This window comes from Pinus tabuliformis, chromosome 4_2 (assembly GCF_031772625.1).
Source record: "Pinus tabuliformis cultivar Carrire ecotype Pingquan chromosome 4_2, CPIR1, whole genome shotgun sequence".
Lineage (NCBI taxonomy): Eukaryota > Viridiplantae > Streptophyta > Pinopsida > Pinales > Pinaceae > Pinus > Pinus tabuliformis.
In genome coordinates, this window is record NC_142304.1 from 710,236,746 (window position 1) to 710,255,502 (window position 18,757).

General features: G+C 40.2%; 1 protein-coding gene across 2 annotated transcripts in view; it reads left to right on the plus strand.

The window, feature by feature from the left end:
• LOC149171469 (uncharacterized) overlaps nt 1–18,757 on the plus strand; it is an 88,682-nt gene that overhangs the window by 17,193 nt on the left and 52,732 nt on the right. For both annotated transcript variants that reach the window (XM_089424096.1, XM_089424095.1), the window contains exon 2: nt 9,244–9,308. In XM_089424096.1, coding sequence (XP_089280222.1) covers nt 9,244–9,308 — 65 coding nt within the window. The remainder of the gene's footprint in view (nt 1–9,243; nt 9,309–18,757) is intronic.

Sequence of the window (18,757 nt, forward strand, 5' to 3'; positions counted from 1 at the left end):
GAGTGAGAGGTTTTGGCCCTAGCAGAAAGCCAACATCTTGTGTTCTTGTCTCTTTTGTTTTGGTAACTATTTAATGAATTGAGAAGACACACTCTAATAATAATAAGTGAAGATTGTGCTAATAAGAAAAGTTGAAAATACTTCACAAATATTTATCATGGCGAGAAGAATCTTTTTTTTTTTTTTTTTTAAATTGCCCTAGAATCTTCAACAATATTTGATCCAGGAGGATGAGTGCTTGCAAAACTAAGCCAGTGGAGATCGTGTAGGCTCGGAGGGAGCATCCCTATGGAGGTTTGGGATCTTCAGGTTCAGATAGGAGGCAAAGGCACCACTGAGATTGTAGGGTTCATTCTACAGGGTATGCTGTAGTGATGGACGTTAGATGGGCTATTATCGCCGATGATGATGGTTACTTCCTAGTCTTGGAAGTACCTTCTTCGCTAGGAGGGAATGTTGATTTTTGTAGCTTGGGAGGTACTCCAAGCCTCGAGGATTGAGGGTTTGGAGGAAGGAGCTCCACAAATGTCCTTGTGGGCTTGAAACCCAAGCTTGGGGTTTTGAACCCATCGATGTTGGGGACAAAACTATGGAGAGATTTGGACATGTAATGATTTGAGGTGATAAAGGATCCCAAGAGCAACTGAGAGCATTGAAAATCACTCAAACTTGAGGTCTAGAACTTGAGATATGAATTTTTGAAGTTAATGTGTGGGTTTGGTCAAGGTCGGCTAGGCATTTAGAGACCTTGTGACAAGTTGTCAAGCCCACACATGTGACTTGATGGAGCCCTTGTATTGTGTATAACTATAACATGAAGAATCATTTTAAATATCTAAGAAGCATCTTTCATAGTCTACACATCAAGAAAGATAACGTGAGTGCAAGCAACTCGAGCACGGGTAGCACGAGTGCAGGAACGCGCGTGCAGGAACACGCGAGTGCAGGAATGCTCGAGTGCAGGAATGCTCGAGTGCAGGAATGCTCGAGTGAAGGAACACGAGTGCAGGTAGCGCGAGTGAGGGCTGAGCATGTAGTAAATTGCACCAGGGTGACGCAGAAGCTGAGCAAGGCTTGGTATGTATTGTATTGATGTGTTAAGGTTGAATTGATGTTAGTGCATGGTGTCCTAGGAGAGGACTATTTGGAATTATGTTAACAACCATGTGGAGGTGTTTCCTAGGGGTTGGATGCCCTAACTAGGAGCAGATGCTACAACAAGGATTGGTCACTCGTGGACTGTTGGAGGGCAGCGTGAGAGTGGACCAAGTGTGGATAGTGATTGGGCATTTATGGTCTGCTAGAGGACAGCGTGATAGTGCCCAAGTTGGAGCCCAGTGTGCAACACTTTGATGGACAAAAGTAGTTGCTAGAGTGGCAGTTGTTGAGCTCAAGGTTTGATCAACCAAAGAAGTAGTTGAGTAGCCCTAGTCTTGTGTGTGGAGAAGGACTTCTACAACAGATGATGGGAAGTCCTCCTAACCCGTGTTCATTGTGGGAGATGGACATCTTGTAGTGATAGGTGGCAACCCTCCGTGCCCTATGTTGGTCTTCATTGGAGCAGCGCAAGAAGACCATAGTGGGCTGAAGTCCCTGAGTAGCTGAGGAGCAGCAGTGGGCAGATTGAGAGTTGTTCACAAACGGAGTTGTGAACAACTCGACAGGAGTCTCAATGTGTTGTGCCCTTGATGGACTAAGGCACAACTAGTGAGCAGATTGGATAGCCGAGGTTCAGTGACTAGATGGACTTGGATCGTTGATAGAGGTAGTGTTGCATATCGAGTGCTGAAGGACCGAGCAGGTACAGGGTACGACCAAGAGGAGTTGAGAGAGCATGTGACAACTAGATTGTCAGAGTATCTTGTTGAGGGTAGATTGGTTGCAAATGGACTGACACCAAGCCCCAGTTTTGTATTCTTGTACTAGTGGATTTATGAGGGCCATTATCCCTGGTATGGGAGCCCTAGACTTTGTATTATATGTTGATTAATATAACGAAATTGGGTTAAAAATTATAAAAAGTTGTCCATATTTTGTGCACTAGTAGATTTACTGTTGTTTATATTCTGCTATGCAAAGTAGTATCGTTGTGATTCTTGGTTTGGTAGCGTCAAAGATTCTAAGATTTTATCCTAGACCCAAGATCGTGGAAAAACAACACATTGATCATTCTTCTTCAATAATAATTCTCAACAACAAGCAGAGGGTTTTCCCAGTTGGGTTCCCTAGACAATTCTGTGTTGTTGAATTGTGACCGTGCTTTTATTACTGTTCCTATTCTACTGCATCTAGTGGAGAAATTTTGTGTTTATGTGAGAATTTTTTTATTATTCTTATTTCAGATTGCGCATATTGGCAGATCAGAATTTCGTGGATTTTCTTTATAGACTCTAAATGCAAGAAATTGTACTAGCTTTTTGAAAGAGCAGTCCATCTGTTATAACTCCTGCAGATGGAATCTTATGCAAGAATAGGGTGTGAAATGCTTAAGCATGATGGCCTAAATAAGTGGTCCGTGAGCCCATTTCTAGTCTTTCCATTGAGGTAAGGCGAGCAATTACAATTTATATGGCCGCTTGTTGAAGAACATGCTAAGTGTCATAGATATGGTTATTCGTTATTTTCATATATACCAGGTTTGCCAGGGAATAGAATTAGATGAGAATCATTCCTTGGCTCACAATGTGTAAGGACGCTGTTCTTACTCCAATCTTGTACTCATTACTAGTAAGGATGGCCCATTGCTGTAGAAAATTATAGGAGAATGTAGCCCAACCCAGTTTTCATGTTTTGCATGGTTTAATACCCAAAACCATCATAAAACATGTGAATGATAATTTGTATCAGATTAGCATTTACATGAAAACAGAGAGCTACTCTAAATTTTTTTTTTAACTGATACAAGAATAAATTTCAAACGCACACGCTCAGAAAATATTGACAATATTTTAGTCTAATGACCCTGGGAAAACCCACAAGGGAAAACCAGTTCTAAGGGAGGATTTATTTGCTTCTCAAGGAAAATATTTACACAGAGAAAAGTCAACTTGTCTCTTCCCTTAAGAAGTGCCTCTGATGACCTCTTTCCTTTGAGTTCTAGGCTGATATTTATTTTACTCACAATCAACTCTCGTCAGGCAAGGAATTTGGGCTTCATATAAGCTCTGCATACACTGAAACTCAGGCCACTGGACAGTTTATAATTCTGCCTGAAAAAATAGCTACTCTTAACTGAAAATATGCCCTCACACACTGACCAAAACACCTTGATTTCAGTGCTGTTAGGGCCTCGTTTTTCTCACTGGCAGACTTTATTTTTCTGGGTCTTCTCACCCAAAATTCGGCTTGGTTTCTTAGTGTAACTTCGGGCTGGTTTTTGGTCTGGTATTATTCCAAGAATCATGGCCATGAACTTCCTAAAATTCTGCCAGGGTTCTCTCCTTGAAACTTGGCCTGAACCTGGCCTGAAACCCACTGCAAAACAACCTGAAAACAACTGTATGAATTTTTTGGGATTTGTGCCTGGAATTTTGTTCTGTGCCTGGCTATAATCTTGCTTGAAAATTTTTGCCTCCTTGAGCTGTTAAACCTCTTCCCTTTGGCTGCAAACTTGCCTCCCTTCTCTCCCTTGCTCTCTTCTCAATGGCTCTCATGAAAATAATGATCTCTCTCCTTTTTCTCCCTTTTTGTCTTCCTTCAGTGTGGAGAACCCTAACCCTTGAATCTAATGGCTGAGATTAAATTTCAGCTCATTAGATCAAGGATGGAGATCATTTCCTCTTGACCCCCTTTTTAATGTGGTCCCCCTTTCTATTAATGAGCCTCCCTAGTACTTTTAATGTTTTAGTACCATGGTCACTTTTTCCTCATAAAGTAACTTTTAGAATATAAAAGTCACTTTAATAATATAAAGTGTACTTTAGTACTTTACACATAAAGTCACTTTTAGACAAATACGACTTTAATAACTTAAAGTACCTAGTACATCTCCACATAAAAAGTACTTTAGCCTCATGATATTAATAAACTCATAATATCGCTTAGACAAAAGGTAATCAATGTGTCTCCCGAGGCCAAAAGGAGAAATGCTTAGGAAACACCTCCTTGGTACCATTTTTAAACATTCCCTCTTATCGAGAAATGTGTTTCTCACCACTCCCATCCTGTCTCTGAAGAATACATGCTTGCCCCTTGGTAATGACTTGGTGAGAATGTCTGCTACCTTTTAATCAATCGATATATACTCAAGCTTCACAGCGCCCCTCTCAGCCTAGTCCCTGATAAAGTGGTATTTGATCTCAATATGCTCTAAACGGTCATGAAATACTGGATTCTTAGAGAGTTTGATACAACTCTCATTATCACAGTATATCATAGTTGGTCTCAACGTTTGACCAAATAAACCAAATAACATCTTGCGAAGCCAAAGTGCCTTGCAACTTGCTTGACTAGCTGCCATATACTCTGCCTCTGCGCTGTTCAATGCCACTGACCTTTGTTTCTTGCTGAACCATGACACAACTGCTGAGCCCAACGAGAAACAACACCCAAAAGTACTCTTCCTATCACTAACATTGCCAACCCAATTTGAGTTTGTGCAACCAATCAATTTGACTCCATCACACCTAACATAGTCCATACCATAATCCACTGTGCCCTGTAGGTACCTCAATACATGTTTCGTAGCCACCTAGTGCACTCTCCTGGGCTCCATCATAAACTGACTCAATGTGTTGACTGCGAAACAAATATCTGGTCTAGTGTTGACCAAATACATCAAAGAATTGATCAGCTGACAATACAAGGTGGGGTTCACCAACTCGGAATCTGAAGCATGCAACTTCTTCCAGTTGGTGATCATAGGAGTAGCCATAGGCCTACAACCCTCCATATGGAATCTCCTCAAGATATCACTTGCATACTTGCCCTGGCCAATGAAGATATGCCCATCCTCCTGCCAAACCTCCAACCCCAAAAAGTAATGCATCAGTCCCATATCGGTCATGTCAAACTCTGAAGCAAGATCTCTCTTGCAGTGTTGGATGAGTCTGTCCTCTCCTATAATAAACAAGTCATCCACATACAAAACCAAAATGAGTGGATTGTCACCAACCATAATGAAATAGAGGTTCGAAGCAACATCACTCTTGAAGAAACCCATTTGCTGCAAGTAGCCATCTATCCTTCCGTATCGTGCCCTCGATGCCTGCTTCAATCCATACAAGGCTTTCTTAAGCCTACACACATGAGACTCTCTCCCATGCACCTCAAAGCCCTATGGCTGCTGAATGTACACCCCCTCCTGTATAAAACCATTAAGAAAAGCGATCTTCACATCCATCTGGTGAATCCTCCAACCCATCTCAACTGCTATAGGTATGACTGCTCTAATGGAGGTATAACGAGCAACTGGTGAGAAGGTCTCCTAATAGTCAACTCCCTCTACGTGTGAGAACTCCCGTGCCACAAAACAAGCTTTGAATTTCTCCATGCTGCCATTTGTAGCAAGTTTGATCTTGTAGAGCCACCTGGAAGTCACCACTGACTTCCCCTCAGGTCACGACACTACCTCCTAGACATCATTCTTCATGATGGAGGCATACTCCTCCACCATGGCATCCCTCCAGATCTGTTGACTGGTGGCCTCCTCAAAACTTGCGGACTCTGTCTCCACAACATTTGCCACAAAGCCACCCAACCTCTCTGGTGGTTTACTCTCCCTCATTGACCACTTGGGTTTCCCCACTACCTCTTGTGCTTCCTTTACTGTTAAGTTTAGGTATGTTCTATGCTTAGAGCAATTTATTTCAATTTTCACAGTTAGTTCAATGCCTTTTCCACATTAGCAATCACATCAGCATTAAAGTAAACTGCAGATAGAACATAAACATAAATCGCAGAAGACAGGCCAAGACAAGAGGACACAAGATGTGGCGCTAGCCAGGGACAAACCCTAATGTGGGGAAACCCTTGATCAATTCTTCTTATATGTTCTTCAATAGTTCAGCAGAGAGAGAGAGAGATAGTACATTTACAACAGAAGTCAACACTTTGACTTATCTAGATAAGAGCATAGATCATCTCTAAGAAGATGATACATGAGATCAGTTGAAGACATGCTGCTTCAACTGATTCTCCAAGGTGACTCCTTCACCTATCATCGTGCTGCATCTCGTCATCATGCTGCACCTCACCGTGCTGCACCCATCATCACAATGCTGCATCTTATCATGCTTCATCAATCATGATAGTACCCATCACTGTACTGCATCATGTACCCTCATGTGCCATTGCTGCACCTTGTTTTGCCAGCCTGCACCTCACCATGCTGCATCCATCATTACTATGCTGCATCTCATCATGCTTTACCAATCATGACTATACCCATCACTGTATTTCATCATGTACCTTTGCTGTCCTAATGTGCTTGCTGCACCATGCTTGCTACCATGTGATTTTTGCACCATGCTTGCCACCATGTGCTTGCTGCACCTTGCTTAACACACTGTCCCTAGCATGCTTGTTGTCCTTAGCATGCTTGCTGTTGCATGCTAGCTGTCCCTTGCATGCTAGTTGTAACATTGCATGCTTGGTGTATTTTCTGCTAAGTACCATACAACTGTCCCAATGTTAGTTCGCTGTACCTTGCATGCTGCTCTCCTTCGGAGATAGATGCTTCGGCTGTTCCAGCAGTTCCCGACAGTTCTGGCAGTTTCCGCAGTTCCCGACAGTTTGGTAGCTCTAGCAGTTTCGGCTGTTCTCGACAGTTCCAGCAGTTCCCGATAGTTCTCGGCAGTTACTACTGTTCCCTGCAGTTTCTGCTTCTGCCCTCTGCGTTAGCTTTCCCGGCAGTTTTGGCAGTTCCCGACAGTTCCGACTTCTGCCTTCTGCGTTAGCTTTCCCGGTTGTTCCGGTAGTTCCCTGCAGTTCCGGCTTCTGCCCTCTGCGTCAGCTTTCCCCGCTGTTCCGATAGTTCTCGGCAGTTCCGGCCTCTGCCCTCTACGTCAGCTTTCCCGGCAGTTCTGGCTTCTGCCCTTTGTGTCAGCTTTCCCGGCTGTTCTGACAGTTCCCGACAGTTCCAGCTGTTCTGGCTTCTGCCCTCTGCGTCAGCTTTCCCCGCTATTCCGACAATTCCCGACAGTTCCGGCTTCTGCCCTCTGCGTCAGCTTTCTTGGCTATTCCGGTAATTCCCGGCAGTTCCGGCTTTTGCCCTCTGCATCAGCTTTCCCAGTTGTTCCGACTTCTGCCCTCTACGTTAGCTTTCCCGGCAGTTCAGGCAGTTCCGACAGTTCCTGGCAATTCCGGCTTCTGCCCTCTAGATTAAGGGCAGCGTTATCTCTTAGGATCTCTCCTCCTACTAAAACCCAAAGACAAGTAGAGAGGAAGAGATCCCAAGTGTGTTGAAATGACTTGAAGGCCACCTCTATTTATACTAAAACGTTGAGCACAAGTGGGGTTTATTTGGTTGCTTGCCGACCTTGACGAATTGTCCCATAACACAAATAAATCCATATTTCCATGAATACTTTCGGAATCGGATGATCTTTAGATCAATCCTACACCTCTTGATGAGAGGGATCCAAGAAAAATATCAGCTTCCATTAATAAGATGACCCACATGGAGTTTGGCCCTAGTTGCCAATTTTAACACCAATCCTATCTGAGATGAAAAGAACCTGAAATGAACTCAAAGCCATGGTTCGACCATAACAAGACTGACTCAACATGACACAGGGCATCGAATGCCTACAGGTCCTCACATGGTTGTTACATGGATTTTGACTTGTGATGTTGGGCTTACAATGGTGTTTGAGAATACTAATGAATATATACTATATAGGTACCCCTACTGAAAGAGGGGTAACAGGACTCTCTCAATTTTCACCATACTTGCTATCAAATTTGCTTCCAGAACTCACCTGTGTCATTCAACAGTCAAAGATGTGTTTTCCTCTGATTTTTTCTTCACATTTATTCTATTTGTTCTTTACTGTAGTATCACAAGCTCTCAAGAGTGTTTTTAATATTCTTTAATGGATTTACAACCTATCTAGAAATTTGAAGAGAATATTTGCTGGGTTCTGCAGTGCATTTGCGGCTTTCAACTGTTTTGAGGACTTGAAGTCTTGATGCAATGAAGTTTTAACTGATTTAAATAATCTCCATTTATTGAGACTCCAGACTTCTCATTAAGATTCAAGTGATTTTGAGGACCTTGATTTTTTTCTGGGGCAGATTAAGGGTTTTGCAGTCGGTTAATTTCAGAGGGCTCCTTCAGCAAGCTACTTCAGGGAGTTGAAGGGCATTGAAGAAGGTATATTTTTCATGTCCTATTTAGTAGATACTATTACTGAGAGGAGGATCCAGCTTTTCTCTATTCTCTTCTATTATCCCACCAAGCGCCACTTCCATGAAGCCTCTGCCCTACTTATTTATCTTTAATGTATTTTCTCTAGTCTTAGCAGTTACCTGCCGCTTGTTTCATTTTTTGCCACTGTTCTGAGTGGAAAGATGATGTCAAAGTTAGCTTGCCGAACAACAACGACTATTTTGTGTTGCTAGAGTTAGAAATAGAGAAAAATGGGAAGTAATGAGGAGAAAATCCAGGGCCCAGCACAGGCATACAATGGTGATGCTTTTATTATAGGCACACGGGTTATATTTCTCAGTTACTTGCATTATTTTGGTTTTAAAAATTCATTATATATAGGTGACATGTTTATTTCAGGTTGCATAAAGTTTTTACAAGTGACAAGAGTTACTTCTAATTTCTAAATGCTACCTGATTTGAACACATGCATTTGTATATTTATAAATCAAGTAAATGAATTGGCTGCTGTAAAGACTGTATATGTACATGTTTTTTTTTGGTTGGTAAAACAAGTAGTACCAGCCACATCATAATATACATCTGTCGGCATGTTGACTACATAACATACAGAGAAATTAGTCCTAGTAAGAAATTAGAATGATCATAAAATGGTAGGAGTGCCTTACATGACAATTAGTTCTATCTTGGAGACTCCCAATAGATTAGAAAATTGACTGAGAAACTTTTTGAAATATCAGTTCTGGATATGGTAGAATTTAGAAGACTTTGGCCAATTAACTAATAGCACACTATAGTGTAGGATGGCTTATAAGGAATAGTTGTGCATGATGACTATGAGTCCAGCTACGTTAATTTGTTTAACTTCAGTTGTCTCTACTCTCAACATGACATATATAATTTATTTCAAACAGAAGAGGAATTTCGCATCAGAGTCGGATAAAGCCAATGAACACCAGCAAGAAGCTAACACTGAAACGTTGGTATCTTCTCAACTTTCCCATGAGTAAAATGCTAAGAACAAAGTAAAAACAGAAATGTATAACTGTTGAGTAAACATTTCTTTTTTCTGTTGGTAATGTTCTTTGGTAGGTAATGCATTCGGGATTGCTATGGTGATATTTTATTCTGGAGAATTGAAGAATTTGTTTTGGCTTACAAAACGTTACAACATAAAAACTTATTGGACTGACTTATTTTGAAGTAAAACTTAGAGGGATCGGGATTGACTTATTTCAAAGGCAGTTTTACGAAAGATTATTCCAACCTCACACATTGTCCTAGATTTTGTTAAATCTCCTAATACCAGCCCAGATTTATTTTCTCACAGCAATTATTTATTCCCAACAATTTATTTAATTAACAAAATAATCCTGAATTACCGAAAAATAAAATCATTGGTATTTTAACATCTAGAAATATATGCAGCAGAAATAAAATAGAGAAATCAATCACACATTGCAATAGAAATAATTCACCCACAACAATTCTCTGTCATTTATTAATTTGGAAAATCAGGGTTTCAACCCACAAAGAATTTACAAAGAAAAATACAGTGACTAGAAACTGTTTTCGGCCCCACTGGAATAATTCAGCCCAAGGAAAATTGGCCAACTGGAAATTGACCTCTGAATAAATTCGGCCTGAAGAAAATTGGCTCACCTCTCACAAGAAAATTGGTCTCTGCACCCAGCTCTCACTCGGCCTCTGCGCACTCACAACTCAGCCCTGGCAAATCGACCTCCCTAGCAACCGTGCCTCCTCCTCACTTCAGCAATTCGGCCTCTCCAATTCCCAGCAAATCGGCTTCCTGGAAACACCGCGAAATTATCCATGTATTCTTCTTCCTTCTCCTTAGTGGAATTGAGCCTCACGCTTCAGAGAATTCACTCTCTCCTTATTGAGAAAATCACTTTCCCAAAAATGCTGTAGCTGCCTCTCATGTGTTCTTGTGTCTTCATCTCTTTGTTATTTACATCAAGCCAAATCCCTAACTGTAATCTCCCTTCTAGAAGATCTTGGAGATCAATGGTTGAGATTATTTCTAAGTCACTTAAATTAATTTATTTATCCTTAGAAAATGACTTAAAAGTCCACAATAGTTATTTGACTTTAATTATTGTACTTTTCCTAAGTTAAACTTAGGAAAGAAGACGTAAATCACTTGCTCCACCAAGCAAACACCTAGAGAGGCAATAAATCATCTTCCACATGCTAAGACACCAAGCCTATGCATAAGAACTTCTGAAGCTACCACAAGCTTCAACATATTTCCCTATGAAATTCATGTCAAAATTGTCTCCTTTTCATTGATTGTCTTCATGATCGTTATCTCTTTCTACTATAGTGTCAATCATCTATGACAATTGCTCTTCTAGCATGCCTTTTATACTGTTCTCATTTAAGTTGCAGGAATGGCTTGCCCTTCCACGTTTCCTATGTCTACAAGTTTCCAAATATGGAACACATTTCTAAACAACCCAAAATGCTCCAAAATGTTTCTGTTGGCCTTTCATGATTTGGAATCATGACCCTAACCTTGGGTCCACATTTTGGGCCCAGAAAAGCACCTACACAAATGAAAACCCTAAAAAAAACACACATGCATACTACAAAAATTTCCATTGGTTTTGGAATTTTCACTACTTCTAAATATTTTTTTTTGGTCAATCAAAAAGCTTATATTAAATCATGCAAAGATTACAACATGGCTGTCTAGAGTTCATTGTTCTTTCGGCCTCACTCCTATCGGATTTGTTGGACAAAAGATAAGCACTAAAACTAATTACAAATTGCCAAAAATTACTGAAGACCCAAAACCAAAAAGGCCAAAAGTCCCAAAATACCCCTAAGATCAAGATACAACTAATTGAAATTAAGGAGCAGGAGGATGAGTTGGAGTTGGATTATCCAGTTCGTTACCAAGCAAATATGGAGGCCGAACTTCACCATGGACATGAAATTTTGTGAGCCATTCTCCTTTCTAGGTGCTCCAGTCACTCTAACATTCTCCTCTGCCCCCTTCGAAGTGAAGCCAAACGATCCTGCATGTTCCATTGATTGTGCTGCAAATCATTCATGAAGCCTATGACCTCATTGCGGTCATGTTGTTGATTTTGTCCTAACTATTCCAGGAGATGGGTGACGTGTCGAAGCTGAGAGTCCAAGGCGTTGAAAGGAGGAGGAAGGTCAACACGTTCAGGAGAATGGGCCTCCAACTCCTCCAGCTTCGCTTCCACTCCACCTTTTCCCCCCAAATCCTCCACTTCCCCTCAATGCTCTGCCCTCTGGGACCGACCCCTCTTCGCGCTCGACGACGTTGCCTGTACATTATCAAACCAACCCCAGCCCACTAAGACCACTCCCGTACGTCCAACAATATGCGGAGACCCAACCGCCACACCAAACCTTGGTAACCAACAGATGGGTTTCGACAATACCAAACCCAGACCTTACTTAAGAAAGGCAACCTTCTGCAAGAACTTCCACCTTTCCCTTTGAAATTGCCACCACAGAATAATGTCAACTTCTTCCTCTCAATAATCACAACTCCAACCTAAGAGACTCGATACTCCCCAGAGTGGGAATGTTGTTCCAAAAGCTCTGAGAGCAAACCCGAAGACCCAAAACTCCTATGTCGAAGAGAGAATTTGCTACTGCCTAGCATTGGCTGGGAATTCCTGCTCACTGCAAAGATACTAGAACAAGGAAACACCCATAACAGGACTCTGAGCTCGACATGTATCCTCCCCCCCAGCCTCCTATCTCCATCTTCTGCTAGGGGGTGTGAGATTTCCAGACCCAATTCCTGAATACCCAAAACCAATGCCATGACCCAAGCACTTGCTATTAACCCCTAATTACAGCCTCGAAGGACCTCGAGGCCTTCGCGACCCAAGTGTCCCTTAACCAGAAATGAATGCAGGAGGGAATAAACACAACTACAAAGATTTACCCCTCGACTAAATGAGAGTGATACATTATGAATGCCAAAGGAGTAGCCTATAAGACTTTGATAGAGTATCCACGACAGAGCCCCAATTTAGAAACTCTCCACTAGCTGCCCAATTCAGGAAGTGTCCCCTTCGCACTAAATCCAATCAATGGTAGAGCAAACTCCAATGTTCTGCTTCACCAAGATCCCAAACTTGGCGCTTCTAGTTGCCAACAACAACACAAGGGATTCTCCACTTGTATCCGAGAAACTTTATTACAGAGAATCAGAGACAAAGAAGCATGCACAGGTTGACGATGTGCGCAAACCCTCCACAACTTCCACCACCCTCTAGTATGCCCATAACCCAGCTCGCCAACAACAATGCCGCTCTTGCTAGCCCACATATAAGGCTACCGCTGCAAATCTCGAACCTTCTGCATTACTCGTATTGCATGTGTTCAATATGCCACATTTCCCTTAGTTGAGTGAACGAGAGGGGCTAGTCCCCACCCTCAATCCCAATGTGACCACGTTCTTTCGCCCCCATTGGGGGTGCTGTGAAAATTTTAACTCTATTGCAACTGGAAATTATTCTTCTAACTGTAAATTTAATTATGCAGTTTATTTGCTACGACAAACAATGAATAAAATCACAATTGCAATTTTCACCATAAAAATGCTGTGGAAAATAAAATACTGGAAACTGAGAAATGCTAGCACACATAAAAATGACAATTATTTTTGGGCAATTGTACCTGGAAAAACCCAATGTGGGAAAATCGGTGCAGCAGCTAAAGCTTTTTATTATTATGCAACCGTGAAATTCCAAGTACAATAAAATGACGCCAAATTGACGTTTCTATCTGAGAGAAATAATGGCAAAATCAACTGAGGGAAATTACCCTCCTCTCTAAGCAATCCCGACACAAGTTGACAACTCCAATTAAGTCATCCAAACTCTCTGCGTAGGCTTTTGCGTTAAGTCAGTCGTCCAAACCCTCTGTGCAGGCTTCCGCGTCACCTCTGCACAACTTGTCACATGCTTAGTGTGAAACTACTGCCACTCAAGTCGTTTTTCCTACTGCTGCTCTGGAAACGAACCTCTCGATATTCTGGAAATTTTCTTGACCTCGGGTAACTAAATCCACCTCTTGTTCAGCTAAATCAAATTGCCATTTTGAGGCTTCTGCGCTACCCCTCTGTGGCCTACTAGAGAAATAATTCAACCTCCTCTCTCGACTCTCCGGAATTGGAATTCTCCTCCAAAATCACTATCTCTACCTTGCTGCAACCCTTCTGGCTCGAACTCTCTTCCTTTGCTCGACCTTTGAAGCTAGATAGCTTGACCTGCCAAGGAATTCACATTACTAGCTCTCACTCTGTGTGTTTCTCCATCTACCCGTTGATCATCTATAATCTCTAGTTGAGTCTTCAACGACCAAGATTAAAACTTAATTGATGGCTGAGATCATCTGCAAGTCGATCTATGTGAGTTTCTAGAGAATTCTCACATTTCTCAATTAATTATTATTAATTAACCAGTTTTCCTAAGTTAGACTTAGGAAAAATTTAAATGATGGTCAATTAATTTAATTGAGCTATCTCTAGGTGGAATTTTTAGAAATGATTTCTGGGTTTTGGAGAACTCATGTGTTTTAGCCTCTCCACCATCCGATGCTACACAAACTAACAGGCGCTACTTCTAAATCTTAAATGTTGACATTTCCCTTTATTTATAGTTTCCTTTCATTAACTTAAATTTTATTTTTAAAATTTAAAAATGGGATCACCATTTTAGGATTTTTGGTGATAGAATTCGAGTCATCAGATATCACATGGAGAAGATAGAACTTGGTTTTTTGTTGTTGTTGGTAATTTAATTTAGTTTTCAGCACACTTTAACAGTTATTTTGGCATTTCAACGTATATTCAAAACAAGACCTTGTACCCTTTACTATCCCCCCCTTGAATTAGGATTTGGGCTATTCTAAGATTTTAAACTAGAAGGGGAATATCCTTCTCAATGGTGCCAATTGATTTAAAAATGTCAAATGGCAACCACTGTTGATGCCATTCACCAATAGAAAGCAGAATTCAGACTCCTAGACTCAGTTGAGCCAGACTAATGAGCCAAACTACAAATGAGTGATGGTTTTTTGGCTCTAGAATGTAGAGGCCTTTTAAAGCCTCAATCTTTATCTATTTTCATTCAAAGCATAAATTGTATGTATCATAGAACTTATATCTCAATGGCATTTTACTATATTCACCATTACAAGCTACATACATGAAAATAATTTGCATATATGATGCCTAATGGTTTGGATCTACATTGATGTAGATAGATATTGAACTAGTTATAAAGGCTTCTATTTTTGAAATATTTATATTTCCTGTATTTTTTAAATACCATTCTCCTTGCTTCTAAAGTTTTGGGGGCCATGTGTCTGTTAGAAAGTGTAAAGCGACAACTATTAGATTTTATTTTCCTTAACCTTGATAGAGCTTGTGAAACTTTAGTTATCTTCTCAATCTTCTTTAGTTAGATCTTTCATCAAACAATATCAAGAATAATAACAGTAACAAAAAGAGGACACAGATATAGGCTCTCAGCCAGGGCAAAACCCCTCCAAGGGGAAAACCCAAAAACTCTTCTCTTCTTAGAATTTGCTTCAGATGAGATACAAAGACCCAATCCCTAGACCAAGTCCTTCTCCCAGTACCAAGTCGACCCTTTCTCAAGTCCTTCCTTGTGTTTGCACCAAACTGCTACACCCTGCAACTTTGACTTGCCAGCGACAACTCTGCTACTCGGCCTGCAACTTCCACTGCTACTTGACTTGCAACTTCGACCCAACAACTTTGTCCTTGCAACTTCTTGGAAACCCTAATATAGCCTCCTCCTGAGACCTACTTAGAGCAAGACAACTCTCCCAAGGTCAACGAGGTCAAGATAAGGGTTTTCCCTCTTCCAACTACCAGATTCTGCACTTCGTCCTACTGCAACTCAGACCTGCAATTTCAGCCTGTTTCTACAACCTAGAAACCCTAGAATTTCACACGTGTGAGAGAGATAGAGCCCCAAAACAAGAAATTTCGTCCTCCTAGAGTCTTTTAGACCTTCACTCTCCTTTTTTTGTCCTACTCAGCTATAGATCAAACTTTTTTCTTGTAGACCGAACTTTGTGTGAGTTACCAAATGAAGTCAAACTGCTCCTTTAGGCTGACTTGATGATCCCAAGGCCAACTTGTGCTCTTGGAGATTCCCAGACTTTTTAGACTAAAAAATAATTCTTTTTACAATTACAAATTGCCCGGAAGAGTCTTATAAACAGAGTGTTGACTCCATTGAATTATGAAAATAAATCCTAAGAGCTAACAAACCCTAGAAGCACGAAGAATATGCTTTTATCTAGAAGACCATCAATAATGAGCATCAAACCCATGCTTTAATAATTTTCTTTCTTCTTTTCTTGTTTGTTACATAGGATACATATTGAAATGAATACAACAATTATGAAGACCAATACTAGTTACATTTTCAACAGTTTCCTTGCTGTACCTATTTTGGAAACTTATATGAGTATGCATGTTTCATGCAATTCAGATTTGCATCCTTTAATCAATAGGTTACATGGCTGGTTTTGTTCAATTCCATGAGGTCACATTTTTTAAACATAGAAATTGATGGTTGAATGTCTGATATTATCTAGTTATAATCATTTTTGCAACGATGTGGGGAAGTGCTAATTCCTACCGAGTTATTATTAATTAATATTCAACTATGTGATTGCTACACGATTGTGCTTGAAGAGATTAGTTTGTTGTGATGGAGTTATACGACCTTTAGTTACAAGTACAAGAATGAGAAACAATATCTATTTTTTAAATTTCTTTGTTTGGGTTTTTTATAAGATTATTTTTATTTTAATGTAAAACTACTCTCTGGTGATATAGAGAATCCTTATTCTAGTGCACTCAATGAAGGTAACACCATTAGAACAATAAAGTTACAAGGCCCTAAATCATCAACATAATATAGGTACAAAGCAAATGTTGTGCCTAGGCATTTGGTACTTAGTGTTGCTTTGGCTGATATGATTTTTTGACAATTCTGTCTTTTTGCTCAAGGTATAAGCATGGGAATAAACTTTTGTAGAATCTTAAACCGCACACATGAACGTAACACTAGTATTTTGTTGACTTTTAATATGAGGTCTGATTTATTTTTCCTCAACAATTAATTTATACCCAGAAAAATACTTGCTTAATACAATTTTGAAAACTGCTGGAAAATAAATACACTGGTATTTTTAACTTTCAGAAATAAATTGCGGCAGAAATAAAATAGGAAAATCAACCACAGGAACAACATAAATTTCTGCTCGACAAATCTTCCTTCACTTTATTAATTTTCGAAAATTTGGCCTTGACCCACAGAGAATACACAGAAATTACAACAGACTTTTGAACTTGGATTTTTGGTCTCTAAAGAAATTTGGCCTCTGGAAATTTGGCCCTCTTGGAAAATACTCTACCTTGGCAAATATCAGCCTCTACTTGCAAAACTGGGCCTCGACCCGTATGGCCTGTGCACTGGGAGAAACTCAGCTCCCTTCCTCCATGCAGACCTGACTGGAAAACTCAACCTCTCTTAACAATCTTGGCCTGCACAGAAAACTCAACGTCCCTCTCCCAAGTCTCAGCCTCTCTCTTCAAAGTCTCTGCCTCCACAATTTTTATTTTTTATTTATTTTTATACAGGAAGACCCATTCTGTACACCTTTCCCTTCTCTTTACTTGATGAGTATCTCACTCCTTGAGAAAATCACTTTCTCAATTACAATGTGTTTTCCATCTGGCCCTTAGGCCTACTTTATAATTTCATTAAGCCAAATCCCTAACCTTAATCTTCTAAGTGATCAATGGCTAGGATTAGATCCTAAGCCTCACTTGAGATCAATAGTAGAGATTAGATCTGAGCACTCAAAATAATTTAATTATTTATCCTTAGAAACTTGGATTAATAGTAAACATTAATTGATAATGTATTTTTACTCTTTCAGAAAATGGCCCCCAAGTTGGCAGATCCATTCTCGAAACGCCTTGAAATGCCACTGATATGCGGCCAAAATGCCTGTGCAACATTTCCTGATTTGGAAATGTTGATTTTTTGTGTAGTACCAAGGGGTATTCCTGCATGCTAAGAGGCCTCCCAAATCGGCCAAGGAAAACTATGAAAAGTAATTATTAAAAGTTTAAATTTTGGGGTTCAAGTAGGCCCCAAGTTGATAGGTTGACCCCACCATGAATGGTTGTGACCATTGGTCAAACCCACTTGACATGTATAAATACCATTGTTGAAAATATCGGTATCGGCAAAATATCGGCGAATATTGGCAAGCATAAAAAATGCATAATATATATATATATATATATATATTTTTTTTTTTTTAATTCAGATTTTTAAACATATAAAGCAATAACAACATGAAATAAACACATTGGCACATAAATATGAAGAAAGCACTGATATATATGATGTCAAATAGAAATGATACATCAAAGGCGATACCAAATCCTGCTGATCCCTGATAATTGTCCAATCAAGGACTCAAATGTGGAGAACCAATACAAAATAACATCACATATATAAAAGTATCTCATCATCATGAGTTATATGTAGCAAAACAAATAAAACTAGCAACTATCTATCTGAAATCACTGCCCTCCCCCCCTTTTACGGGAAAACATGATGGGTTGTTTGCCAGGCCTGCCCCTAGTAGTAGAAGGCGTTGGCCTTGCCTCTGCACCTAATGTCAAATAATGAGTGCTAGGTATGGAGCTGTGCTCTTCTATATCTATAGCAGATGGTGTTGATGCTGATGCTCCCACAATGTCCTCCTCCTGCTCCTCCTCCTCTTGTTGCCCTTGTTCTAATGGATCATCTGGCTCTAACCATGAAGGTGACTCCTCCAAGATCGGCTCTTCAGACTCCACCCTCCATTGGGACAATACATCAATATTGTCTAAGGAAATGGCATCTGGATCCATTGGCGCTTCTATTTGCTTTACTCGAAGTCGGATGTTGTAACGCACATACACTAAATCATTGAGGCGTGCGAACTCCACCCTGTTAGAGTGTCAAAAAAACTAATGAGTCTTGACCCTTGACACTTGAAGGTCATAAATTAAAAATTAAAAATTACAATAAGTGTAATTGCTCAACTGAAAGCTGGAGCTCAAAGTTATACCTGTTGCGCTTTTTTGCGTGTATTTTCTCAAATACACTCCAATTGCGCTCACACCTTGAAGATCTACATGTTTGACTCCAAATTCTTATGGCCAATTTCTGCAAATTTGGTGCCCTTGCACCATAGCTTCGCCACCAAATATCTACAACAAAATAAAAAAATGAAAAATTCAAAAACTTAAAACATAATTAAACTTTCAAATAAAAGCTGCATAATTGAATTTAAAAAAAATAGAAT